The 25,183-nt window shown below is 53.6% G+C and overlaps 1 protein-coding gene across 5 annotated transcripts; it reads left to right on the top strand.

Annotated features, from left to right (window-relative positions):
- The first annotated feature begins 2,648 nt into the window (after positions 1-2,648).
- On the top strand, positions 2,649-24,979 carry D2HGDH (D-2-hydroxyglutarate dehydrogenase). 5 transcript variants are annotated; one of them, XM_051991670.1, is made up of 12 exons: positions 2,655-2,745; positions 2,989-3,142; positions 4,119-4,236; positions 6,622-6,998; positions 14,743-14,800; positions 15,653-15,792; positions 16,219-16,412; positions 17,101-17,269; positions 17,944-18,087; positions 18,864-19,006; positions 20,232-20,397; positions 23,565-24,979. In XM_051991670.1, the coding sequence occupies exons 4-12, from the start codon at positions 6,629-6,631 to the stop codon at positions 23,825-23,827; spliced, it is 1,647 nt and encodes a 548-aa protein (XP_051847630.1). In that variant the 5' UTR covers positions 2,655-2,745; positions 2,989-3,142; positions 4,119-4,236; positions 6,622-6,628; the 3' UTR covers positions 23,828-24,979. The 5 variants fall into 5 exon arrangements, with proteins under 5 accessions (XP_051847632.1, XP_051847630.1, XP_051847629.1 ...); XM_051991672.1 differs by lacking the exon at positions 2,989-3,142 and having other exon boundaries at positions 2,649-2,745; XM_051991669.1 differs by lacking the exon at positions 2,655-2,745 and having other exon boundaries at positions 2,752-3,142.
- The last annotated feature ends 204 nt before the right edge of the window (positions 24,980-25,183 follow it).

The raw sequence follows: 25,183 nt of genomic DNA, 5'->3' as shown, positions 1-25,183 counted from the left end.
CTGCATAGGTCTTGGTCTTACCTCTCCCAGGTGCTCAGGCTGTCCAGAGCCTACTCTTGACTTATGGGGGGTAAGAGGCTTCATTTGAATCTCAGGGCCTCAGACTTGGCTTTTTTGCTACGTTCATGGTGGCCATTTGGAAGGAAAGGTACTTTGAGTCAGCCTTCCTTGCCTCTAGAAATGGGAAAAGGCGGCACCCAGTGCTGTCTAACTCAAATGGAGACGGCCAAGGCCACCAGTTGTGCAGAAGGATCCCCGTGAGCCACACGGTGCCTCAGAAAGCACACTGAGCTCTGCTCTGTTACACGGTTTTGTCACCTACCTCTCAGCTTTGTTTTAACCCGGTTTTGGCAGCACCTGGGGGAAGTCTCAGGCCCCGGCAATGTTAGACTTCGCCCATTCAGACAGGCCTTTTTAATAGCCTCAGCTCTGTGGAAAGGCAAGGCCTTGTGAAAGCCCCACAGGTCACAGGTACCCCAGGACCTTGGACCCACATCCCTGCTGGAAGCTGAACATCGATGGGTAGTTCTATTTTCAGGTGTCTTGCAGGCTCGGTCCTCGGTCCTGCTTCAATATAGGTGTCCTGCAGGCTCAGTCCACGGTGCTGCTTCTCCGTAGGTGTCCTGCAGGTTCCGTCCTCGCTTCTATTTCTCTGGTCCTTGGATCCTGCTTCTCCGTAGGTGTCCTGCAGGCTCGGTGCTCGGTCCTCACTCCTGCTTCTCTGTAGGTGTCCTGGAGGCTGTCCTCAATCCTGCTTCAATATAGGTGTCCTGCAGGCTTGGGCCTTAGTCCTGCTTCTCTGCAGGTGTCCTGCAGGCTCGGTCCTCGGTTCTATTTCTCTGGTCCTCGGTCCTGCTTCTCTGCAGGTGTGCTACAGGCTCAGTCCGGGGTGCTGCTTCTCTGTAGGTTGATTAGAGCCAAGGAGCTTTTAGCTTGGGGATCTTATTGGTTCCCGAAGTGTAGGCAGCTGAGGTTTGGGAAGGATCCTTTTCCTGAAAAGCCCATAAAAGCCACACAGAAAAGGACAATTTCTGCTGTTTGTAAATTCTTTCCAGTTATCCTGTCTTTGGAGCTAATTCCAGGTCCTGAAAGGGACTGACTGACCCCAATCTCCCACAGCCCAGGGGCTGAGCCAGGGTTGTGATCTCTGGCCCCACGAGGTACCAAATGCTGGGGGCACTACGGAAGCTTGACATAATCCAGGCCCTCCGGGAGTTCCCCCCTCTAATGGGGAAGACCACCACCACAAATGGACAACTGGGTGCAAATAAACAAGTGGGAAGGGCGTGGGGCCAAAAGCAGGAAGGAGCAATCTCGAAGGAAGCCTGGGGATTGACGGTGAGGGAGAGCCCCAGGTGGGGCGCTCAGCCAGGGGCAATGCCTGGAGGATTGGGGGTGAGTCGTAAGGAAGGGAAGTCAGGCCCACGGAGGCTGGAAACGGAGGGAAGGGCTCGCTGGGGACGGGCGTTGCACTGAAGGATGAAGTGGAGCAGACACCCCCCACCTCCAGAGCCAAGGGCCAGTCCAGGCCCTCAGTCCGGCCGGTGTGCGTTACTCCTGCACCCAGCTTGGCGGTAGTTCCCTCCCCACCCCACTCCGGCAGCGCCTTCTAGGGACACCTGCCCCCACGAAGGCCGCAGCGACGGCTCGCCCCAAAACTCGCTGCTCACAACCCGGGTTTAGGTAGCTAGAACCGGGGCTGCGGGAGCCAGATTGGAGCTGAAGGAACCGGAGTCTGGGAGGGCGGGACTGGAACTTCTTGGGGTACAGGGGAGGGAGGGACGTGCGAGGGGGCTGGTTTGAGGGACGGGCCGGAGCTGAAGTGGGTGGAAGGAAAGGTCAAGTTGGGATGGCCGCTTGGGGGGGCGGAGGAGGGGCCACGCTAGCGGGGCAGACCTCCTTACTTGCCGGCTTTTGGGGTTCAGACCGGGCCTTGGTGGGGCAGGCGTGATTGAAGGCATGGCCTGGGGAGGGGGAGCTGAGAGGGCGGGGCGGGGCGGGGCACTGCTCTGTGTCTCCCCCGGCCGGACACCGGGGCATGAGCGAGCCGGGCGGAGCCGGGGCCGGACACCGGGGCAAGAGCGAGCCGGGCGGAGCGGGGGCCGGACACCGGGGCAAGAGCGAGCCGGGCGGAGCGGGGGCCGGACACCGGGGGCCGGACACCGGGGCAAGAGCGAGCCGGGCGGAGCCGGGGCCGGACACCGGGGCAAGAGCGAGCCGGGCGGAGCCGGGGCCGGACACCGGGGCAAGAGCGAGCCCGGCGGAGCCGGGGCCGGACACCGGGGCAAGAGCGAGCCGGGCGGAGCGGGGGCCGGACACCGGGGGCAGGACACCGGGGCAAGAGCGAGCCCGGCGGAGCGGGCTCTGCCCTCCTGCCGCTGACAGTCTCTCCCGGCTAGGATCGTCCCCAAAGGCACGAAGCCTGCGCGCAGCGGTCGGGCCTCCAGTCCCCGGGGTGGAAGGGCCGGGCGGGCGGGGCAAGGGCAGAGTCTGGAGGGAGACAAGGTGGGGGGAGGAGGAAGCGGGGCTAGAGTCCGTTCTGGTGGGAGGGGCGGGGCAAGGGCGGAGCCTGGAGGGAGACCACGTGGGGGGCAGGGCCGAGGCCGCTCTAGCGGGGCGGGGCTGGGGGCGGGCCGACCAAAGGCTGAGAACTGCGCAGGCTCCGGGCCGCCCGCCTCGGACGCTCCTGCTTTTCCAGCGAGTTCTGGACCCCGCAGTGCCGGCAGCCCTGCGTCCTGAGCCCAGGTAACGGCCTTGGCCGGGGTGGGGAGGGACGGCGCAGGCGCGCGAAGGGGTCCGCTTCCGGCCGCCCCTGGAGCCCCTCCCGGCGGGGCTCCGAGCTCCCTGCGCCGCCTCCAGCTCCCCTCCTGCCTCTTTATGCCCCCGCCCCCTACCCAGTGCCCGAGCGGGGTGAGGAGGGGGGAAGGCTCCTCTTCCCCTCGGGCTCTGGGTTCAATGTCCCTCTTGTCCCCTGATGGCGCTTTTCAGAGGAAAACTCCCAGGCTGTTAGCAGCAAAATGGAAAAAACTGCAGAGAAATGCAAGCTAGGACCTCTCTCTGCCCGTCAGTTTGGCGGGGTTGACCGGAAAGGAGAGTGACAACGGCAGAGCGACGCCCGCGCTACTCCGGGAAGGGTGGGCAGGTGGGTCTGTGCCCCGGGAGAGAAAAGCAGCCGCGCGTGTGGTGACCAAGGGCAGCTGGGGGACCCCTGGAATCGGGGATGGAAGACTGCTGTCAGGGGCGGGATGAACTGAGGTGGAGAGGAGTGAGCAGAACCAGCAGAGCCATTTGTGCCTTAATGATGATGTAAAAGCCCTCAGTCTTTGGCCACCCTGCCTCCTGGCCACCCCAGAGCGACACCTTTTTTGTTTGTATAAAACCTTTTTAATTTAATAGAATCGAAATGATCAGTTTTATATTCCACAATTTTCTCTCGTTCTTCGGCCGTAAATCCTTTCCTTCTCCACAGACCTGAGAGGCAGACCGGGCCTTGTTCTCCTACTTTGCTTCTAGTATCCCCCCTTATCTCTAAGCCACGGTTCTTTTTGGTTTGTTTCATTTTTGTTTATTTATTTTAACAAACCTTGCTTTATGAATCATGCTGGGAGAGAAAAATCAGAGCAAAAGGGAAAAGAATCAAACCCTTCAGAGTTGATCACCGCCCATTCTGCTGTTATTGTATACAACGTTTTCCTGCTTCTGCTTGTTTCTCTCCGCATCAGTTCGTGTAAATCTTTCCAGGCCTTTCTGTTGTCAGCTTCCTCATCATTTCTTACAGACCAGTAAGATTCCATTACCTTCATAGACCACTGCTGGTTCAGCCATCCCCCACTGGATGGGCATCTGCCTTTCCCCCAGGTCTTTACGACTACAATCACGAACCCGTCTTGAGCTTATCTGGATATAGAGTGTGAAGTGTTGGTCAATGCCCGGTTTCCTCCATACCCCAAATAGGGGGTTCTTATCCCAGAAGATGGGGTCTTGGGGTTTATGAAACACTAGATTACTATGGTCATTGGCTATTAGAGTCACTTCTTTTGAACATGGCCAATGGAGGAATTTGTTTTGCTTTAGTATACTCCTTTGTTACGTGGAGTTTTTTGTTTGTTTTCTCTCAGTGAGGGGAAGAAGAGAAGGCAAATATCCTTGGATTGAAAAAAAAAATTTATGAAAACTTTCCAACATCTTTGGCCTGTGTGACCTGGACATTGATCCTCATACAGTATCGTTGTTGAGGTATGTAATGATCTCCTGGTTCTGCTCATTTCACTCAGCATCAGTTCATGTAAGTCTCGCCAGTCCTCTCTGTATTCATCCTGCTGGTCATTTCTTACAGAACAATAATATTCCATAACATTCCTATCCCACAATTTACCCAGCCATTCTCCAATTGATGGGCATTTATTCAATTTCCAGTTTCTGGTGATTACAAAGAGGGCAGCCACAAACATTCTTACACATACAAGTCTCTTTCCTGTTGGGATCCTTACAAAGTGTTGTCATTAGAATTGATAGAGACAATGGTTATCTAATTTAGCCTGGTTCAGTATGATTGATTTGTTATGGGCCAGAACTTGAAACAAGGTGCGAAGTGGAATTGAGGAGACAATGTTTAAATCAAGTTTAGCATTGATTTAATCCTACAACAAATAATGGTTTCCCAGTGATATAACGATTGGTTTGTGGTCAGTGTAGAGCTTATAAGCAAGAAGCTCTCAGGGCCTGACACAGAAGCACAGAAGCCCACTCTCGGAGGCAAGACAGATTCACTCCAACTTTCACCTTGATGCTGGTGACATTTGGAAGAAGAGAAGCCGAAGTTGGCAGAGGTAAAAGATTAGCGGAAGAGCTCTTGGAGCCAAGGAGAGATAGGCCTCTAAGAAGAGAACACCACACTTTCCCTTCTTTAGTATCTCTGTGGTATAAGCCCAGTAGAAAAACTGCTGGATCAAAGAGTATGCACAGTTTGATAGCCCTTTGAGCATAGTTCCAAACTGCTCTCTACAATGGTTGAATCAATTCACAATTCCAACAACAATGTATCAGTGTCCCGGTTTTCCTGCATCCCTTCCAACATTCATCATTTTCTTTTCCTGTCATTTCAGCCAATCTGACAGGTATGTTGTGGTATCTCAGAGTTATCTTAATTTGCATTTCTCTGATCAATAATGTTGTTATCCCTTCCTAATGCCCAATCCCAGTGCCCAGTTACTATGGGATGATGAAGATAATAATAATGATGACAGAAACAACCACCAGCATTTCTGTAGCCCGTCAGGCTTTCCAAGCATTGCCCATGCATTCTCATTGGAGCCTCAACAGTCCTTTAGGTCAGGTAACAATCGGCCACTTATTATGCACCTACAGTGCTGCAGACACTATGGTGCAAAGAAAGGGAAATGGGCAACAATCGGTCACTTATTAAGCACCTACAGTATTGCGGACACTGTGGCGCAAAGAAAGGGAAACGGGCAACAATCGGTCACTTATTAAGCACCTACGGCATTGTGGGCACTATGATGCAAAGAAAGGGAAATGGGCAACAATCGTTCACTTATTAAGCACCTACGGCATTGTGGACACTATGATGCAAAGAAAGGGAAATGGGCAACAATCGTTCACTTATTAAGCACCTACGGCATTGTGGACACTATGATGCAAAGAAAGGGAAATGGGCAACAATCGTTCACTTATTAAGCACCTACGGCATTGTGGACACTGTGGTGCAAAGAAAGGGAAACGAGCAACAATCGGTCACTTATTAAGCACCTACGGCATTGTGGACACTATGGTGCAAAGAAAGGGAAACGAGCAACAATCGGTCACTTATTATGCACCTACAGCATTGTGGACACTATGGTGCAAAGAAAGGGAAACGGGCAACAATCGATCACTTATTAAGCACCTACGGCATTGTGGACACTATGATGCAAAGAAAGGGAAACGAGTAACAATCGTTCACCTATTAAGCACCTATGGCATTGTGGACACTATGGTGCAAAGAAAGGGAAACTGGCAACAATCGGTCACTTATTAAGCACCTACAGTATTGCGGACACTGGCGCAAACAAAGGGAAACATAGGGTCTGGCCTCTCAGGGTGGAGATGTGCACAAACCGCTATGGACATGCAAGATCTTTATGGAGCTGATGGAAGGCAGTCTCAGACAGACGGCATTGGGGGAGTGGGAGCGGCAGGGAAGACTTCCTGGAGGAGGAAGGGTTGGACTGTTGGCCGGCAGGCAGTGAGGAGGGAGAACCGGGGAGCACAGGGAGAGCCCATGATGGGGAGATGTGGGTGTCCTGTAAGAGCCTTCTGGGAAGAGCAGCCCAGAGGCCAGGGAGGGCCCGTTGGGAAGGGCTTGAAAAGGGGATTTTGTTCTTCACCCCGAGGGAGCGGGGAGCTGTGGAGGATTTTTGGGCAGGGATGGGGTGCGGTCAGTGCCGGTTAGGATGGTCACCTGGTGGCTGTGGGGCGTTTTGGGAGCTAGAACACTCATGGGTCCCCACATCTCACGAGGCTCCCTGAAGCGCCTCAGCCAGGATTTTTGCTTTCTGTGAGTGAGTGTGGGCTGCTCAGGACTCTTCAGCAAGCAGCTGATGCTCTTCCCTTGCATTGCAGAGCCACCATGACAGTCCCTCGCCTTTTCCCTTGGCCTCCTGTTTGGCGTTTGAGGCTCTTTATGGGATGGCGGATGAATGGCCACAAGCCAGCGCTGGTGGGAACGGCCGGGCCCCCCACCCTTTGGGCGAGGAAGGTCGAGAAAGCCTGTGGAGCCGGCGGCTTTGGAGTCTTCCAGCGGCGGGATTTCCGCGTGACCCCGGCCAGCGCCCAGGAGGTGATGCTGACCCGCGACCGCTACGCCGTCCAGAGGCTGCCCTTCGCGGAGGTGTCCGAGCAGGACCTCGCCTTCTTTGAGCGCGTTCTTCCTGGCAGAGTCAGCACCGATCCTCATGAGCTGCAGGCCGTGAACGTGGACTGGCTCAAAATGGTCCGAGGTCAGTGTCCTGCTCCTTTGGGAAGGGCTCTGGCGTGGGCTTGGCAGGCGGAGGAAAGCCTCTGGAAGTCACTTATGGCTTACACCCCAGGGAGACAGAACCTTGTGAAGGTCAGCCTGGCAAGAAGCCGCTGGGAGGCGAGTGAGGGGCAGCGAGGTGCCCAGGGCTTAGAACCAGGAAGCCTCACCTTCCTGACTTCAAGTCCAGCCTCCGACACTTACTAGTTATGTCCTGAGCCTTGCCTGCCTCAGTTTCCCCGTCTGTAAAATGAGTGGAGAAGAAAATGGCCAACCACTCTCTCGGGGAAATCCAAATGGGGTCATAAAGAGTTGGACGTGACTGAGAAACAACTTAACAATAACAACAACAGTTGTCTTTTGTTGCACAACCTGCCAGTCATTTCATTGTATCCATATGGGGTTTTCTTGGCAAAGATACCGGAGGGCTTGGCCATTTCCTTCTCCAGCTCATTTTACAGATGAGGAAACTGAGGCAAACAGGATAAATTGAGCCGCCCAGGGTCACCCAGCTAGGAAGTGTCTGAGGCTGGATTTGAATTCAAATCTTCTTGATTCTAGGCCTGGGGCTCTCTCCACTGGGCCGCCCAGCTGCCTCTGTACGAATGTATGTCCTAAGTCATCAGCTGGGCAGGGCAAGTAGCAGTTACAGGGCACGTGGATCACTGTAGCTGCAGGTTTGTGTGGATGCAACCTGCAGAGGCTGTGGGTATTTTTTTTTAAACATCAAACCACATTTTAATATAACAAAAAAGGATAAAAAGACTATTACCCAACTGTCGATCCTTATTAGAATAAAATGAAGCAAAAAACAAAATGTATAAAAAAATCCTCATAAAGAATCAATCCCTTCCCTAGTCAGATTTAGTATTTTTCTAATTCTAATTGGGGTTGTGGGTATTTTTAAAAGGCAAATATTTCTGGAAAAAAACTTCTGCTGAAAAGAAAGACAGACCTTTTAGTCTAATTTATCTAAATTATAGTTGAATAGTTTCGAAAAATGGTTGACTTAATGATTGGAGATTTTGCTTGAAAAGGACAGTTACTAGTGCTAAATATAAAAGGAGCCCCTTCTCTTTTTGGAATCTCTATGCATTTGTCTGTGGAAAGGAAATGAAGGGAAAGTCTTGAGATAGAAAGAGCATCTCTTTTCTAGGGCAGATGAGTGTGAGTGTGTGTGTGTGAGTGTGTGAGTATATGTGAGAGTGTGTCTGTGAGTGTAAGTGTGTGTGAGCGTGTGCGAGTGTGAATGTGTGTGAGAGTGTGTGCAAGTGTGCGTATGAGTGTGTGTGTTTTGGAGGAGAAATGAATTTGGAAGGTACTGGGTCTATACCCCTGGATTTGGTTCTTTAGCATATAAGATAATAATGCTTAGCAAACCATGAAGCCTGAAAGAATATTAGTTATTTTCATTCTTATCCTTTACAATAGTTACTGTGTGAAATAAACTAAGTGTGTCTGTCACTCTGCACCTGAGTGATTTCTGTTTGGCCCCATGTCTCCCTAGGATTAACCTTCACTATTTTCCCTTAGCTCCTAGGATCCCCCATCCCCATCCCTATTCCCCCTCTGTCTCCCACCCCCACCCCCCCAGTTTCTCATTTTTAGTGACAGAGAATCTAGGATCATTCTCCTGCCCCTTTCTATTTCTTTTCTTTTCTTTCTTCTTCTTTTTTTTTTTTTTTTTTTTTAATAATTATAACTTTTTATTGACAGAGCCCATGCCAGGGTAATTTTTTTACAGCATTATCCCTTGCACTCAATTCTGTTTCTACTTTTCCCCTCTCTCCCTCCACCCCCTCCCCCAGATGGCAAGCAGACTTATACATGTTAAATATGTATATCCTAGATACAATATCTATGTGCAGAACCGAACAGTTATCTTGTTGCACAGGGAGAATTGGCTTCAGAAGATAGAAATAACCCGGGAAGAAAAACAAAAATGCAAACAGTCATTCATTTCCCAGTGTTCTTTCTCTGGGTGTAGCTGCTTCTGTCCATCCTTGATCAATTGAAACTGAGTTAGATTTTCTCTTTGTCAAAGAAATCCACTTCCATCAGAATACATCCTCATACAGTATCGTTGTTGAGGTATATAATGATCTCCTGGTTCTGTTCATTTCACTTAGCATCAGTTCCTGTAAGTCTCTCCAAGCCTCTCTATATTCATCCCGCTGGTCATTCCTTACAGAACAATAATATTCCATAACGTTCCTATATCACAATTTACTCAACCATTCTCCAATGGATGGGCATCCATTCATTTTCCAGCTTCTAGCCACTACAAACAGGGCTGCCATAAACATTTTGGCGCATACAGGTCCCTTTTCCTTCTTTAGTATCTCTTTGGGGTATAAGCCCAGTTTTCTATTTCCTTTTAAAACATTACCTAGAGAGACCTCTTATTTTTATGTGGAGCTTTGGAGACTCAGGGATTTAGGAGTAGTGGAAGAAATCCTTGCCCTGGGGTTCTAGAACTGACTCTGGGGGGAGGTGCCCTAGGGGAAGGCTTCTGTGTCTGTCACTCTTTCTTTCTTTCTTCTTTTTAATTGGCACTACATTCATTGCTAAGAGCTTTTACAATGGGACCAGTCCCTGCCAGTATTGTTTCATGAATCCTGTTGGGAGAGAAAAATCAGAGCAAAAGGGAAAAACCATGGGAGAGAAAAAAAACAAACAAACAGAAAAAAGAAGTGACCATAGTATGTCTTGATTTACACATTCAGTCTCCTTAGTTCTTTTTCTGGCTACAGATGGCGTTTTCTGCCCAAAGTCTATTGGGATTGCCTTGTTCCACGAGCCACTGAGAAGAACCAAGTCTTTCACATTGATCCTCACACAGTCTTGCTATTATTACAATGTATTCCTGCTTCTGCTTGTTTCTCTCAGCATCAGTTTGTGTAAAACTTTCCAGGCCTTTCTATAATCAGCTTGCTCATCATTTTTACAGAACAATAATATTCCATTATCTCACAGCTCATTCGGCCCTGCCCCAATCGATGGGCATCTGCTCATTTTCCAATTCTTTGCCGCCACAAAAATTGCTGCTACAAACATTTTTGCACACGTGGCTCCCTTTGTAATGCTGGAGAAATTGAGCAAGACAGAGATTAGAGACCAATTCTATAGTTTATTAAATGGAGAGAGATACTGGGATCAATGGATCCATGTTTGGTCCCAGGGCAGGAGGAGACAGCCCTTAAGTATTCGAGGGCAAGCTTTTTATAGGATAACAAGAACAATGACATAATGAGGGAGGTACCTCGGTGAGGATAACCTAATGGGGGAGGGGGGGGAGCTCCCTAGGATGACACAATGGAGGGAGGTTACTGATATTCTAATGATGTCTAAAATGGATAAACCTTTATCCCGTCAAACATTAAGAAGGAATGTCTATAACCTAAAGATATAAAACCTTCATCTCATCAACCATTTAATAGGGAATGATTATAGCCTGGGGTTTTGGGGCAGAGCAACTGAGATAGACTTTTATCTCATCAAACATTAAGAGGGAAAGGTTATAGCCTGAGAAAGGATAACGAAATAGGACAATGGGGAAACTAGGTCAGGACATCAAAAGCGAACTTTGGCACCACATCTTTCCCTCCTTTATGGTTTCCTTGGGATGTAGATCAGTAGTGACACTGCTGAATCAAAGGGTGTGCCCAGTTTGATGGCCCTTTGGGCACAGATCCAGATTGCTCTCTCGATGGTTGGTCTGTCATTCTATCTGAGCCTCTGTTTTCTCATCTAGATAAGGAAAGCAGTCTACTTTCCTTATCTACTTGGAGGATTATTCAATCACTTAGTTAATGAATTTATTAGCATTTACTCTGTGGCCCCACTTTGTGTCAAGGGCTGGAGATCCAAAGAACCGCCCAAGTGTACCTGTCCCCAAGTACATTGCGTTCTGTTTTTTTAACTTAAAAAAATTAACAATAATTTTGTTCTAATCGGCAAAGATTCTCCTTCTCACCTTCCCCTTAAATTGAGAACACAAGGAAACCCAAGCAACATTACAAGTGGACTTAGTCGATTCAAACACATATCTGCGTTGGCCCCCAGGGGCGCCCTGTCCTGAAAACTGTTTCTCTCATTCTGCCCTCCGAGTCCTTCCCTTTCTACCAGGAGGTGGAATTGCTTCCTTAGTAGTACTCGGAGGGCCTGGTGGGTCACGATGTTGACAGAAGTTGAGCACGATCATATTCCATCATAAATACGTGCTGTACCTGGTTCGGTCGTTCCCCACTTTGTGGGCCCCCCTCAGATTGCCACTTTTTGCCTCCACCAAAGGAGTATAAATATTTTTGTGCGTTCTTGGGGTTATTTTGCTTGAGACTACTCTCTCCTCCTCATTCCCTCTCCCCCCTTCTCTCCCTTCTATTTTTTTGTTGAATAAAATGTATTGTTGTTATTGTTCAGTTGTTTCAGTCACGTCCAGCTCTTTGTGAACTGTTTTGGGATTTTCTTGGCAAAGATACTGGGCTGGTTGGCCATTTTCCCTCCAACTCATTTTACACACGAGGAACTGAGGCAGACAGGGTTAAGTGACTTGCCCAGAGCTCACTGTATCAACTGTGCCATCTAGCTGCCTTTGAATGAAATGTTTTACTATAGTTTTCTTCCCCGTTTCCCTCTATCCTTCCTTTCCTCCCTCCCCTCCTCTGTCTCTGTTTCTCTTTCTCTCTGTTTCTGTCTCTCCTCTCTGTCTCTCTTTCTCTTTGTTTCTGTCTCTGTTTCTCTTTCTGTCTCTCTTTGTTTCTGTCTCTGTCTGTTTTTCTCTTTGTCTCTGTTTCTGTCTTTGTCTCTGTGTCTTTCTGTTTCTGTCTTTCTTTCTCTCTCTGTATCTCCTCTCTAACTCTGTTTCTCTCTGTCTCCTTTCTGTGCCTCTATCTTTCTTTCTATTTTTCCTTCTCTTTGTCTCTGTCTCTGTCTCTGCATCTCTGTGTCTCTGTTTATCTCTCTCTGTCCAGTTTGATTCTTGCAGTCCCTCGGGATGCTCAGATAGAGATGGATCGATCTCTGAGTTTCACTGGGCCTCCCTCTCCACCATGAGAACAACTTTTGCTGTCTTCTGGCAACTGAAGACTTTTAATTGCCGCCTAAGAATTCATTTTGCTCCCATCAGGCCCTTGGCTGTTATCAGGAGTATTTGGCAACATAAAACTTATCATCTTTCTTCTAGAAGTGACTCTTAATTTAAAAAATCGTAAGAAATTTGAATGAGGATCATTACTGGGCGAGATCATTTTCCTGACACAAGTTCAATCTGTGCATTTAACCGGAGATCCCTTCTCAAGAATATTCCAGAGTTCCCTGTTACATAGAATATAAATAACAGGTGTCCCAGTCAGGCACTTAAAGCCTCCCCCAAGCTGCTATTGGGCTGCTGTTCGAGGCCCCATCGCATCATACTTTCCTTCACACTTTTCAAGTTCGAGTTAAATAAAACTAGGATTTTTTTAGTTGTTTTTTTCCTTTTCCAAATTAGATCCAATCATCTCCCACTTCTGTGTGTTTACCCAGGCTATTCCCCACATCTGGAACACCTGCCACCCTCAATGACACCAGTTGAATTTCTTTTTTTCCTTTAGGGGCCAGCTCAGGTGCTGCTGCTTCCATGAAGAATTCCCTGATTCCTCCCAAGTGAAAGTTTTCTCTCTCAAGTGTTCCTAGGGAAGAGGTGTCAAACCCACACCCCCAGGCTGGTGCAGCCCAGCCACACTGCTGGCCAGATACAGCCTGAACCACCATTTCATCATTGGGAAAGATTGGATAAAATCAGTAAGAATACGAATGAAACGCGCTGATTTTGTGGTTTTCTGAGTCAGCTTGCCCCCTTCGGTGGGTTTAGCGACCTCGGCTTCTGCTCTGGTCTGATATTTCTGTTCCAGAGCACTTTTGGTCCCTTGTATTGTACTTAGCTTTTTACAGATCACACCTCCGCTAAGGGATGCCCACTTCTGGAGGGCGTATTTATTCATTTATTTTTGTCTTCCCAGAACCAATCACAGTGCATTGTATCTGTTAGGAACGGCAGAAAATGGTGTGCTCAATTTTAATCAGGTTCATAAGGGCCTTAGGATGAGCTACAGGAGGCTGACTCTGAGACTGAAGAAGAGACCTATGGAGGGAGGGCGGTGATCTGACCAGAGGCCCGCTGGATCTGGCAGATTCAGGGCTCCAGCCCATCGGGTTCCTGGTGCAGCATCTGGAGAGCGACCCCGCTTAGGGAGCATGTGGAGGGTTCAGTATCTCTTGTTCAACATCCATCAACTTCACTTGGTGAAGTTGGAACCCTGAATACTCTTGGAAGAATTGCCATTTGGACTTTTAATTAAGGCTTCTCCAGATTCAATGTGGCGCCTTATTTCCCAGGGTGCAGTTAGATTTTCCTTGATAAACTATTTGAGGCAATGTAGATTCTCATTTAACCTTATATATGAACTTAGAATTCTTTTAAAAAAAGACAAATCATAATTTGTCATCTTTCCCCGGAATCCTGTCATTATTGCTGCCTTTTTACCTCTTTACTGATACCTTGTTTAATATAATCTTCATTTCTGAATAGGTCTTTCCCCTTCCTATAAGCCATCCCTTGTGATAAAGATGAAAAAAGTAAACAATACATCAGATTGGACAGCTTATGCAGTATTCTACATCATAGTCCTGCACCCTTGTAAGGAGAGGAAGGAGATCTATTTTCTCAGATCCAAACTTGGTCATAGTGTTCTTCCTTCCTTCCTTCCCTTTTTTCTCTTGCTTTCTTTTCTTCTCTCCTGCCTCCTTCCCTCCTTCCTTCCTTTTTCCTTTATTCTGTTGTAATATACAGTTTTCCTCTTCTATTTATTTTCCTTTGAATCAGTTCATCTATTTTTCCTCATGTTTCCATTTATGTTATTTATGACATGTAATAATATTCTATTACGTTCATATACCACAGTTTGTTCAGTTGTTTCCCAGTCAATCACCAACTATTTTAATTTCTTTTTTTTTTCTACCACAGCAAGTGCTGCTCTGAATATTTTGAGGTATCCAGGTCTTTTTTCTCTTTGACCTTCTTGGGCAATATGCTCAGTAGTGGACTTTCGGAATCAACAGTGACAAGCAATTTACTGTTTTTTCTTGCCCAACAACCCAATTCCCAGTTCTACCAACAGTGAATGAGTGTGCCTGTCTTTCCGCAGCTCCTCCCATAATGCCTCTGGCTTGTCATTTTTCCAGTTTTCTGGGTGTCTAATGAAACATCAGAGTGGTTTGTAATGCACATTTCTCTTATTATTTGCGATGGGCTTTCTAACAGTTTCACAGTTCTCCACTGATATTCTTTCCTAAAACCCCTTGTGGTCTGACTCTGCTACAAGGAGCTCTGGTTTTGGCCAGGAAGACAAGCCTGCCATCCGCGCTCAGTGCATTGGGATGTGGCAGAGCTTTAGTGTTCGTTACTGAGTAAATAACAACATAAACAGCATCCCAGAGTCCTCTTGGTGACGGTGTGAAGAACCTTTGTAAACCTAAAAGTGTACCATGATTGGAGTTGTAACTTGTGATGGATAAGTTTTCTTTTATCTTCATTATCATCCTTTCCATTTTTAGGCAAAACCCAGCCTGGATCCAAGTAGAAATGTTTGAGTTACCAAGTAACGAGGAATATCTTTTTATGGTCTTTATGTTTTTGCTTATTTAAAGCCCTTGCGCTGACTTGTCCATTTTGGGTTTCGGGACAGGTTGCAGTAAGGTGCTGCTGAAGCCCAAGACAACATCGGAGGTCTCCCAGATACTCAGGTAACTTGGGAAAGGGTTGCGTGCCCGCTGTGGGCCTGGCACTGAGCCGAGCCTTGGGGATACAAGTAGGAAAAAAGCAACGCTCTCCCCGCCCTCAATCTAATGGAGGAAGGCAACAGACCAGAGGAAGCTGGAAGGGGAGGGGAGAAGGGGGGAAGGAGAGTACTCTTATTTTTATCCATCTCTTTTGCTTTGCCTTTTTTACCCAAGTTTTTATTAGCTTTTTCTCACCCTGCTAATGCGCCTCAGCATCCCTGTCAATGCCCGTTCTTTAGTCAGAAAGAGACACCTAAAGAAAGTGCTAATGGATTTTAAGTCAGAATGGACAAAAGCATGGAAGAAGAAAAGGGAATCAAAAGAAAAGAGAAGGAAAACGTTTTTATTTTATAAGAGAGAAACACAAACTATCGCTCGGTACTGAAAGGGGCACCATTGGTTTTTGTTGAATTATATGCATGCGTGTATATGCATGTGTGTACGTGTGATTCTCTGTATGGACACGCAATGTTTTATTAAAAATCCAACGGGCATTTATTAAGCAGATGCTGTGTTACAGAGCTCTGTGCTTGCCCTTGGGGGGAATCTAGGATTAAGAAGGAACCCCATCTGAGGTGGGATTTGAACTCGGACCGTGGGCTGGGTCCATGGGGCCATCTTACAGCACCGGCACACTCCCTTAGCCCCAGAGAAGGGCCTGGCGAGCCCTCTGGAGTCCTCGGGCCGGTGAAGAGGCGCTTGGTCTTGTCTGTGCCCAGCCCCGGTGCCTCGGGCCAGGGCACGAGAAGGAAGAGACCCTCCCCCCCAGTAACCATCTCCGTGGTTCCCTGGGCCACCACTTTGTCCCTCTTTCAGATACTGCAACCAGAGGAACCTGGCGGTCAACCCTCAGGGGGGGAACACCGGGATGGTGGGGGGCAGCGTGCCTGTCTTTGACGAGATTGTGCTCTCCACGGCCCTCATGAATCAAGTCCTCAGCTTCAACACCGTGTCTGGTGAGGGGGGCTCTGTCAGGGGCTCCCGGGCTGCCCAGGAGCTGGGGGGGAACCTCCGGGGACTCCAGACTGAGAGGGAGCTTGGCTCTGGCTCTGCCAACAGCCATCTGGGGGAGCCTCGGTTTCCCAGTCTGTAACAAAAGCCATTTGGGCACCCGTCATTCTCCCGGCAGGTTCTGCCACCCCTCCCTCTTTTTTCCTTTTCTCCTTCCTTCCTTCCTCCTTTCCCCTCCCCGCATGGGAGCCAGTTGCTCCCACTGCCAGTCTGTCCAGTCCTGGCAGAGGGAGGAAGGATGCCCCCGGCCCTGATGGGGTTGGGAGGCTCAGATTCTCCCTGAGGAACTGAGGTGGCTGCGGGTGTCCCTCCCCCCCCCTTCCCCCGCTCCAGCGGAGGCTGCGGCCATAACATGACTCTGGTGCTTTCAGGGATTCTGGTCTGCCAGGCGGGCTGTGTCCTGGAGCAGCTGAGCCAGTACGTGGAGGAGCGGGACTTCATCATGCCCCTGGATCTGGGGGCCAAGGGCAGCTGCCACATCGGGGGGAACGTGGCCACCAACGCGGGCGGCCTCAGGCTCCTGAGATACGGCTCTCTGCGAGGGACCGTCCTGGGCCTGGAAGTGGTGAGAAGTCGGGCCTTCCCTGAGCGGGGAGCTTGGGGTCCCAGGGTGCAGCGTCTGCCAGTGTCCGGCCAAAGCACAGGCCCCTCCCCTGCGGAGGTCCCTGCGGCTCGAGCCTGTCTGAGAAGGGACGGAAGCTCTCCGCTGGCCGGAGCATTTGGTCATGTGTTTGTTGTGTATGTGTGAGTGTGTGTGAGTGTAAGTGTGCGCGTGTGTGTATATGTGAGTGTGTGTGAGACTCTGTGTGTGTGAATATGTGAGTGTGTGTGTGTAAGTGTGCATGTGTGTGTATATGTGAGTGTGTGTGAGACTCTGTGTGTGTGAATATGTGAGTGTGAGTGTGTGTGAGACTCTGTGTGTGTGAATATGTGAGTGTGTGTGTGTAAGTGTGCGCGTGTGTGTATATGTGAGTGTGTGTGAGACTCTGTGTGTGTGAATATGAGTGTGAGTGTGTGTGAGTGAGTGAGAGTGTGTGAGTGTGTGTGCGCGCGTGCCACCCTGGCTGGCTAGCTCATGCAAACTCTGCCTTCACCACGCTGAGCTGAGGCTCGGAGCTTGGAGGGCAGGACACTTGGGCCTTTGCCCCCTGCCCACGGCTGCTGGAGGCCCGAGTGCCCCTCCCTGGCCCGTCCCTCGGCCCTCGCAGCCCCCCTGGAACGGCGGCAGCCTCTGAAATCCCCCTCCCCCCCAGGTGCTGGCCGACGGCCTCGTCCTGGACTGCCTGACGTCCCTGCGGAAGGACAACACTGGCTATGACCTCAAGCAGCTCTTCATAGGCTCCGAGGGCACCCTGGGCATAATCACGGCTGTCTCCATTCTGTGCCCCCAGAAGCCCAAGGCGGTGAATGTGGCGTTCCTAGGTAAGGTGTCAGGGGCAGAGTCCCAGGGGCACCTGTCAGGGGGAGGTGTCCCTGAGCTGAGCCTTGTCTCCTGACTGACTGACTCTGGGGAGCACCGTCGTGGATGGGAGCACCGTTGTGGATGGGAGCACCGTTGTGGATGGGAGCACCATCATGGATGGGAGCATTCCCCCCACTTGTGCCCTCGGTCTGGGCTGTCCAGACCAGCGGTGCGGCCGGGGCACAGGCCCTGGCGGGGGACCTGATGTGGCAGGGGAGGCAGCCCTCGGTGCCAGCTCCTTGGGACTGAGCAGGAGTCGCTCCTCCACTGAACCCATGAGGCGCCTCCTGGCGGCCGGCTCTCTCTGAAAACCCAGCTTTGCCCTCAGAATTCCTCGCTGTCATCCCCCGCGGGGTTCCCTGTTGGGAATCCTCTCAGGTGAACCCTGAGCTTTGGGAGAAAGTGGAGAGATCCCCGTGCGTCCGTCCTCTGCCTGGCTCTTGCTTGTTTTTCTTCCCGAGAGGCTGCAGGCCCGAGGGGGGGAGGGGGAGCGCTCCGTCTCCCCCTGCTTATATTTGTTAGGGCGTTGCGGGTCTCTAGAGGGAGCACGGGGAGCACCTCCCATTTTTGGCCGGAGCTGCTGCAGAGGATGGTCTGCGAGCCTCGTTCTAACGCTCTGGCCTTCCCTGGAAAGGTTGTCCGGGTTTCTCCGAAGTTCTGCAGACCTTCAGCACCTGCAAGGGGATGCTGGGGGAGATTCTGTCCGCCTTTGAGTTCATGGACGACAAGTGCATGCAGCTGGTCGAGAGCCACCTCCGGCTGTCCAGCCCGGTCAGAGGTACGGCTGTGGCTTCCGGGGCTGCCCTTCTGTCACTCGGGGGCGGGAGGCGAGCTCTCTGTGGGGAAGAAGGCGGCGCAGGTCTGTGGCAGGGGCGCTGATGGCCGGCTGCTAAATCCCCCCGGGGATGGCCCACTCAGGTGGCTTCAGCACTGGGCCCAAAGGGTGGAGGTGGATGGGTCAAGGTCAGCTTGGGGCAGGGTCATCCATTGCTTCTTTCTTGGCTTTCCTCATCCTGGAAGAAGCCAGTTCCTCGGGGGGAGGGGAGGTACAAGGGCTATCTATCAGTGACTTGTGAAGGAGGAGTTGGCGAGTGAGCCCAAGATTTCGGGGGAGTCCATAGGATGTAGCAGCCGGGGAAAGTCAGAGAAAACACGTAAAAGCTTGTTTCTGAGAGGAGGGAAGCTGGCCCGCGCACTGGGGCTAGGAGGGGAAGGGGAATGGAGGTTTCTCCAGTGGCTCCTGCCCACCCACTTTGGATCTGAGGCCCAGCTTTGGGGGCCGCCTCCGGAGAGCCGGGAGCTGTCCCAGCTGGGCGCGGCCCGATCCCGCGGCGGCCAGGCCGTAGTCGGAGGCCTGCCGGGCAGCCTGGTCCACAGATACTTGAATTTGATTGAACGGTGGCAGAGCTTTCCTCCGGAGGAGCCCCGGGAGCGATGATGTCGGAAGCAGAGGAGCCAAGCAGAGCCACGCGGGGCTTTCGGGAATTGATTTTAAATTACTGTTGGATTCCCTCCAACGGCTGCTTCAGCGTGTGCTCGTTTTGTGGCTTGCAGAAAATCCCTTCTATGTTCTCATTGAGACTTCGGGCTCTGACGCCGGGCACGACGAGGAAAAACTGAATAACTTTCTGGAGCGGGTCATGGACTCCGGCCTGGTAACGGACGGCACCGTGGCCACGGACAACACGAAAATAAAGGTGATTCTGGGCCGTAGGCTTGGGAGGCCTCCCTTCTTAGGTTCCCATAGCGTGCCTCGGGCACCCAAAGAACCGGCTCGTGGGTGTTCGGCGGTGAACAGATGGAGTTTGAGGGGTTGTTTTCTTCTTTGGGGCCAACCTGTCGGGCTTTCTTTGGTGTCATGGAACTTGGGGCAACCCGACTGAATCTTAGAGTCTTTGGGCATTCACTGGGGGCACTGAGAGATCAAGGGACATGCCCAGGATCCCATGGCAGGGTCAAAGGTCCAGCTTGAACCCAGGGCTTTTTTGTTTGTTTGCTTTTTAAAAAAAAATTAAAAATTTTTTTTAGGACTTTTCTTTTTTTTAAAAACAAAAAACCCACAGAGGCTGCTTATCCATTGTGTTGCACGTCCTCTCTTGGTGCTTAATAGTTGTGTTTTTCTTCTCTTAAATGTTGTGATAGAGAATAATATTTCATTAGTCTCTGAGTTTTCTTTTCTTTTCTTTGCTGAGGCAATTGGGGCTAAGTGACTTGCCCAGGGTCACACATAAAGGAATTGTTAAATGTCTGAGACCAGATTTGAACTCGGGTCCTCCTGACTTCAGGGCTGGTACTCTGCCCATTGTGCCACCCAGCTGCCCCAGTCTCTGAATTTTCTTGATTTTGTGGGTAGATTTTTAAATTTTTAGCTAAGGATGAACTTTATTTGAACTCTGTCCTTTTTTGGTGGGAACCAGTCTGAAAAAGCCTATTCATGTTAATAAATCACCGTTCTTTTTTCATAAAGAGATTACAGAATGATTTTTCATTCTAGAAAACTTCATGCAAGTTTGTATGTCAGGGTCCCTTTAAAGCATCAGTTTCTGCAGCTTATCTAAAATCCAAGGCAACATAAAAAGGCTCGATTTGTGTAGAGCTCTAGAACTGCCTGCAAGCGTATTCCATTATGTCTTTGTAAAGTAACGTTAGTGCGGTATCTTCTAGGATTTACTATAATGTGTGAATTTGGAAGAAAAATAGCTCTTCTCAATATCCATGTGATCCTAACTAAGTCACTTAACCCAGTTCGGCCCAAATTTGGGACAATAATAGCTCCCACCTTAGCAGGCTGTTCTGAGGATTAAATAAGGTGGTGGGTGCGCTGCTCTGTGGGCCTGGGAGGTTAGAGAGAAGCCCGCTGCCCTTTCCCCTGGAGCTGCCCCGAGTAACTGTTTTTATTTCCCCTGACCCCCTGCCTGCTAGATGCTGTGGGCCCTGAGGGAGAGGATCACAGAGGCCCTGAGCTGCGACGGCTACGTCTACAAATACGACATCTCGCTCCCCGTGGAGAAGCTGTACGACCTCGTGCTCGACATCCGGAGCCGCCTGGGCCAGAGCGCCAAGAGCGTGGTGGGCTACGGACACCTCGGTGAGCCATGGCCGGCAAAGTCCGCTGATCGGCCCTTGCCCCAGACCGCAAGACCACTTTGTGGTCTTCTTCATCCTTGAGATGGGCTTAAATGAGGTGGCCAAGGGCCCGTCTTTTCAGGTTAAGGGAACTTCTCTGTGCCTCGGGGACTTTGTTTGCTTTGCTTGGAACAATTGTCCAATACGCTGATTAGTCGAGGGGCTTGGTTGGCTCTGCTCTGCCATCATGGTCGGAGAAGGGCAGAGGGCACTGCCCAGTTACGTGGCTGGTCCTGGAGCTCCCAGTCCGGCTAGAAGAAGTGGGCCGAACCCAGGGCCCTCCTGCTGCCCAGAGTCCACCCCCTTCCCACTCAGCCGCCTCCCCCTCCAGGTTATCTTTTACAGGATCCAGTCTAGATGCCCACTATGTGCCCGCCACGTGCAGAGCTCCGTCACTGGTTGTCGGAAATGCAAACCCGAGGCGGTCCCTGCGCCCGGGGGATGCAGCGTCAGCTGGGGCGGAGGGGCACCGGAAGGCCTGCACCCCAGGCAGGGGAAGAGCTTGGGGAGAGAGGGCCCGGGATGCCCCTTTAAGGAGCAGTGGGATGGCGGCTCGGCCGGGACATGGTGGGGCTGGAGAGGAGGGTCCCCTGAGAGGGCCTGCCGAGAGCCGGGCGCAGTCGGGAAGGGCCTGGAACCGCCCGCAGGGGTTTGTGTCTGGTTCAGCTGAGAAGGGGTCCCGGTCAGACCATAGCTTGGGAAGCTGATTCTGGCAGCTGTGAGCGGACGGCTCGGAGGGGGCGACCCCCCAGCTTGGGGAGCCTGGCCTGGAGCCTGTCGGACCTTGAGAGCGGGGGGTGCCGGGGGCACCATCAGCGGGGCTGGGAGCAGCTGGCTAGGAGGGAGGCTAGGGAGGGCAGCAGAAGCAGGGCAGCAGGGGCAGACTTGGGGGGAAGGTGACGAGCCCCGCTTTGGCGGCGGTCCGCTGGAGGTGTGATGGCGTTCCAGGGCTGGCGCCCAGCAGAAAGGGGAGACTTGAGACTGGAGCTGGGGAGAGAACTCAGGCCGGATGGAGCCTTGGGAGTCAAAGCATAGAGAGGGTCCCCAGCGAGACGGTGGATGGAAGCTGGCCTGAGGATCAGGGAGATCTGGGTTCAAGTTCTGCCCAGGTCCCGTTTTGGCCGTCATTGGTGATAACTTGTAGACAGCTGCCAGTCAGCATTTACTTAGGGGCGTCCCCAAGCCGTTGAGACCACAGGCCGGTAACAGAGAGGAGGGCACCCCGAGGGCTGGCTCCTTGGGGGGGAGGAATTGTGGGAGCCGGCCCTTGTGAAGGAGGATGAATCGGGGGGGGGGAAGTCAGAGTGACCGGTGGGGGGCAGGGAGCCCCTTTGGGAGCGCTCTCGTGGGCGCACCGTGCCCTAGTGGGAGCAGTGGGCAAAGTCTGGGAGCGCCTTCTCCCAGAGGACTCCTGGGCAGCGCTGCCCCAGGACCCAGTTCTTCCCAGTGGGAAGAACTGGGGGCTAATGGAGGTAGCGGGTATTGGGGAGGACCCTGCCCTGCCCTTGTAGCTCATGAGAGGGAAGGGGGAGGGAACATCAAGAGTGAGGCTGAGGGAGGGTCCTGATGCTCCTGGTGCCAGCCACCCCACTGTGGGCCTTAGAAGGCGGCAGACTGAAGGGGCTCAGAGCGGGTGGGCCTGGCCCGGGAGCCCAGGGAACTGGGGCCTAGATCCTGAGGATGATGTTCCCAGGTCCCTGAGGACAGGCCGGGGCTGGGCCGTCAGCACCAAGGACAGGGCTCTGAGCCGGGATGGCCACTGGCACAGGGAGAGGCGGGCCTGGGCTCGGGCTCCTGCTGCCCTGTCTGTCCCATGGTGTCCCCCTGCCCCCAGGCCCCCCAGCAGCCTCGCGGTCCGGATCAGGCTGCTTTCTCTTACAGTCTGTGCTGGAGTCCAGCGGGAGAAGGGGCTGCCTGGAGCTCCCCTGTGGGAAGGGGCTGCCTGGGGCTCCCCTGTGGGAAGGGGCTGCCTGGGGCTCCCCTGTGGGAAGGGGCTGCCTGGGGCTCCCCTGTGGGAAGGGGCTGCCTGGGCGGGCAGGGGGCGCTGAGGGCCCATGTCCTCCTTGCTTGTGGTCTCGGAGAGGGGGCAGCCCCGGGCGAGTGTCGGAGTCCTCGGGGATTGGCTCTCCAAGCCCACTGGCCAGCAGGGCAGCTGCGGGGAGGGTGTGTCTCTGGCCCGTTGCTGGGAGGGGGTCGGGGCCTGGGGCCTGTTTGTTCTGTAGAGGCCCCGGTGGCCTCCCCACAGCTGAGGGGCCGGGGCTGGCCCAGACTCCGGCAGGGGCCGGGGAACCTCAGTGTCCATGGAGAGAACAAATGGAAGGGCCCCGTGCACTCGGAGTTTACGACTTTCCCAGAGCGCCACGGCCTAGGCCTGCGTGGGATGTGTCACTTATTCCTATTTTATGGAAGAAGAAAACCCTGAGACCCTGAGAACTTGGGGCAGGGGAGGAGGGGCGGCTGCGTGGGGCTCCCCGCGGGGGCAGGGACTGTGTGGGGCTCCCCGCGTGGGGAGGGGCTGCGTGGGGCTCCCCATGGGAAGGGGCTGCGTGGGGCTCCCCGCGGGGGCAGGGGCTGCGTGGGGCTCCCCGCGGGGGCAGGGGCTGCGTGGGGCTCCCCGCGGGGAGGGGCTGCGTGGGGCACCCCGCGGGGGGAGGGGCTGCGTGGGGCTCCCCGCGGGGGCAGGGGCTGCGTGGGGCTCCCCGCGGGGGCAGGGGCTGCGTGGGGTTCCCCGCGGGGGCAGGGGCTGCGTGGGGTTCCCCGCGGGGGCAGGGACTGCGTGGGGCTCCCCGCGTGGGAAGGGGCTGCGTGGGGCTCCCCGCGGGGGGAGGTGCCTCCTGGGGCTCGCCTCTTCGCCCAGCCTCCTTCCCAGACTGGAGCTGCCGGGGACTGGCCTTGAGCGGAACGGGGCCCTCCTTTGGGTTCTCGGCTTTGGGGGCCGGCCTTGCGCCGTCCTGGTTAAGGACGGGGCTCTCAGGGAGCGTTGGGGGCAGCCCCGGGCCCGCGGGGTTCTGTGGGCAGACTTGCGCAGGGTCTCCTCCTCGCGCCGACAGGACTGGCTGCTGCCCCGTCCCCCCGGGCTCTCCTTGGCCGGACGCCCGCCCCTGACCCCGCTGTGCTCTCTCCCGCCAGGAGACGGCAACCTGCACTTGAACGTGACGGCCGCGTCCTACAGCGCCGCGCTCCTGGCGGCCATCGAGCCCTACGTGTACGAGTGGACGGCGCGGCACCGCGGCAGCGTGAGCGCCGAGCACGGCCTGGGCTTCAAGAAGAAGGACTTCATCAGCTACAGCAAGCCCCCCGCCGCCGTCCTGCTCATGCGGCGCCTCAAGGGCATGCTGGACCCCAAGGGCATCCTGAACCCCTACAAGACGCTGCCCGCGGGCTCCCCGTGATGCCGGCGCCCTGGGGACCGCCGCCTCCATCCGGGACCTCCCGGTGATGCCGGCGCCCTGGGGACCGCCCCCTCCATCCGGGACCTCCCCGTGATGCCGGCGCCCTGGGGACCGCCGCCGCCTCCATCCGGGACCTCCCCGTGATGCCGGCGCCCTGGGGACCGCCCCCTCCATCCGGGACCTCCCCGTGATGCCGGCGCCCTGGGGACCGCCGCCTCCATCCGGGACCTCCCCGTGATGCCGGCGCCCTGGGGACCGCCGCCTCTATCCGGGACCTCCCGACGGCTCCTCCTGGGTTTGCTTCTGCTGAGGCCGATGGGATTCAGTGACTTGCCCCGGGCCACAGCTGGGAAGTGTCGGGGGCTGGATCAGAACTCGGGGCTCCCGCCCCCGACCGGCTCTCCCCACTGTCGGGCCCCTCCCCCCGCGGCGGTTTAACCAGCAGCTCGGGAGCCCGTGGGCTGGCTCGGTGGCCCCGCCTCTCGCTGCGGCCCCTCCCAGTTTGGCTCCGGGGCCTGCGGGGTGGGAGGAGCCTGGATCGGAGCCCCAGGGTTCGGATCTGGGCTCGGGCGCTCCCCGCCCGGGGCTCTTGGAGCTCTCGTTACCTCGCTAGGACCTCAGTTTTCTCACCCACAGGACGCAGGGGGTCGGGCTGCGCCGTCTCCCGGCCCCTGGCTCTGCTTCTGTAGGGTCACAGAGGGGACCCCCGGAAGGGGGACAAGGAGCCCCAGACCTGCACAACGGCCTCCGCGGGGCCCCGAGTCGCCCTTTCAGTGCCCGAGCGTCCTTTGGTGGTTGGGAGGTGGTGGTCATAAAGCCCCCGGGGGCGGCTGCAGGGCCCAGAGTCAGGGTCGCCCGTCTTCCCGACTTCAAATCCTACTGGCTGTGGTTGCAGGGGCTTCCTGAGCCCGGCGCCCCCTAGCGCCCGCGGGCCTGCACCCTGTCCCGAGCCCGGAAACGGGGCGTCCCCGTCACTGTTGGGTGACCCTGAGGGAGGGACTGGTGGATGAATGAAGCGTGACAGCGAATAAATGGCGTTTTACAGAAAGAGGAGCAGTCGCAGTTCCGATCCCAACCGCGCCCCTGACACGTGACAGGCCTTATTTAAAACAACTTAATTTTAAACATTTTATTAAAGCTCTTTATAGAACAGATGCAGGGGTGATTGTTCAGCACTGACCCTTGCAAACCCTTCTGTTCCAACTTTCCCCCTCCTCCCCCCCGCCCCTCCCCGAGACTTCCACAGTCCCACACGGGCTAAATATGTTAAACCCAACATGTCGGCATATTTGGACAGTTCTCTTGCTGCTCGAGGAAAATCGGATCAAGAAGGAAAAATAAACCTGAGAGAAAACA

The sequence above is a fragment of the Antechinus flavipes genome, chromosome 3, assembly GCF_016432865.1.
Source record: "Antechinus flavipes isolate AdamAnt ecotype Samford, QLD, Australia chromosome 3, AdamAnt_v2, whole genome shotgun sequence".
NCBI lineage: Eukaryota > Metazoa > Chordata > Mammalia > Dasyuromorphia > Dasyuridae > Antechinus > Antechinus flavipes.
This window is presented reverse-complemented; position numbering and strand designations above follow the sequence as displayed.

What these genes read in the sequence shown, in the direction of transcription:
- D2HGDH (XM_051991672.1), top strand. Translation starts at nt 6,629, where the DNA reads ATGACAGTCCCTCGCCTTTTCCCTTGGCCTCCTGTTTGGCGTTTGAGG. An exon ending in CAGCTTCAACACCGTGTCTG is followed by an intron (nt 15,793 to 16,218) that starts GTGAGGGGGGCT and finishes TGGTGCTTTCAG; the next exon opens with GGATTCTGGTCTGCCAGGCG. An exon ending in CCGTCCTGGGCCTGGAAGTG is followed by an intron (nt 16,413 to 17,100) that starts GTGAGAAGTCGG and finishes CCTCCCCCCCAG; the next exon opens with GTGCTGGCCGACGGCCTCGT.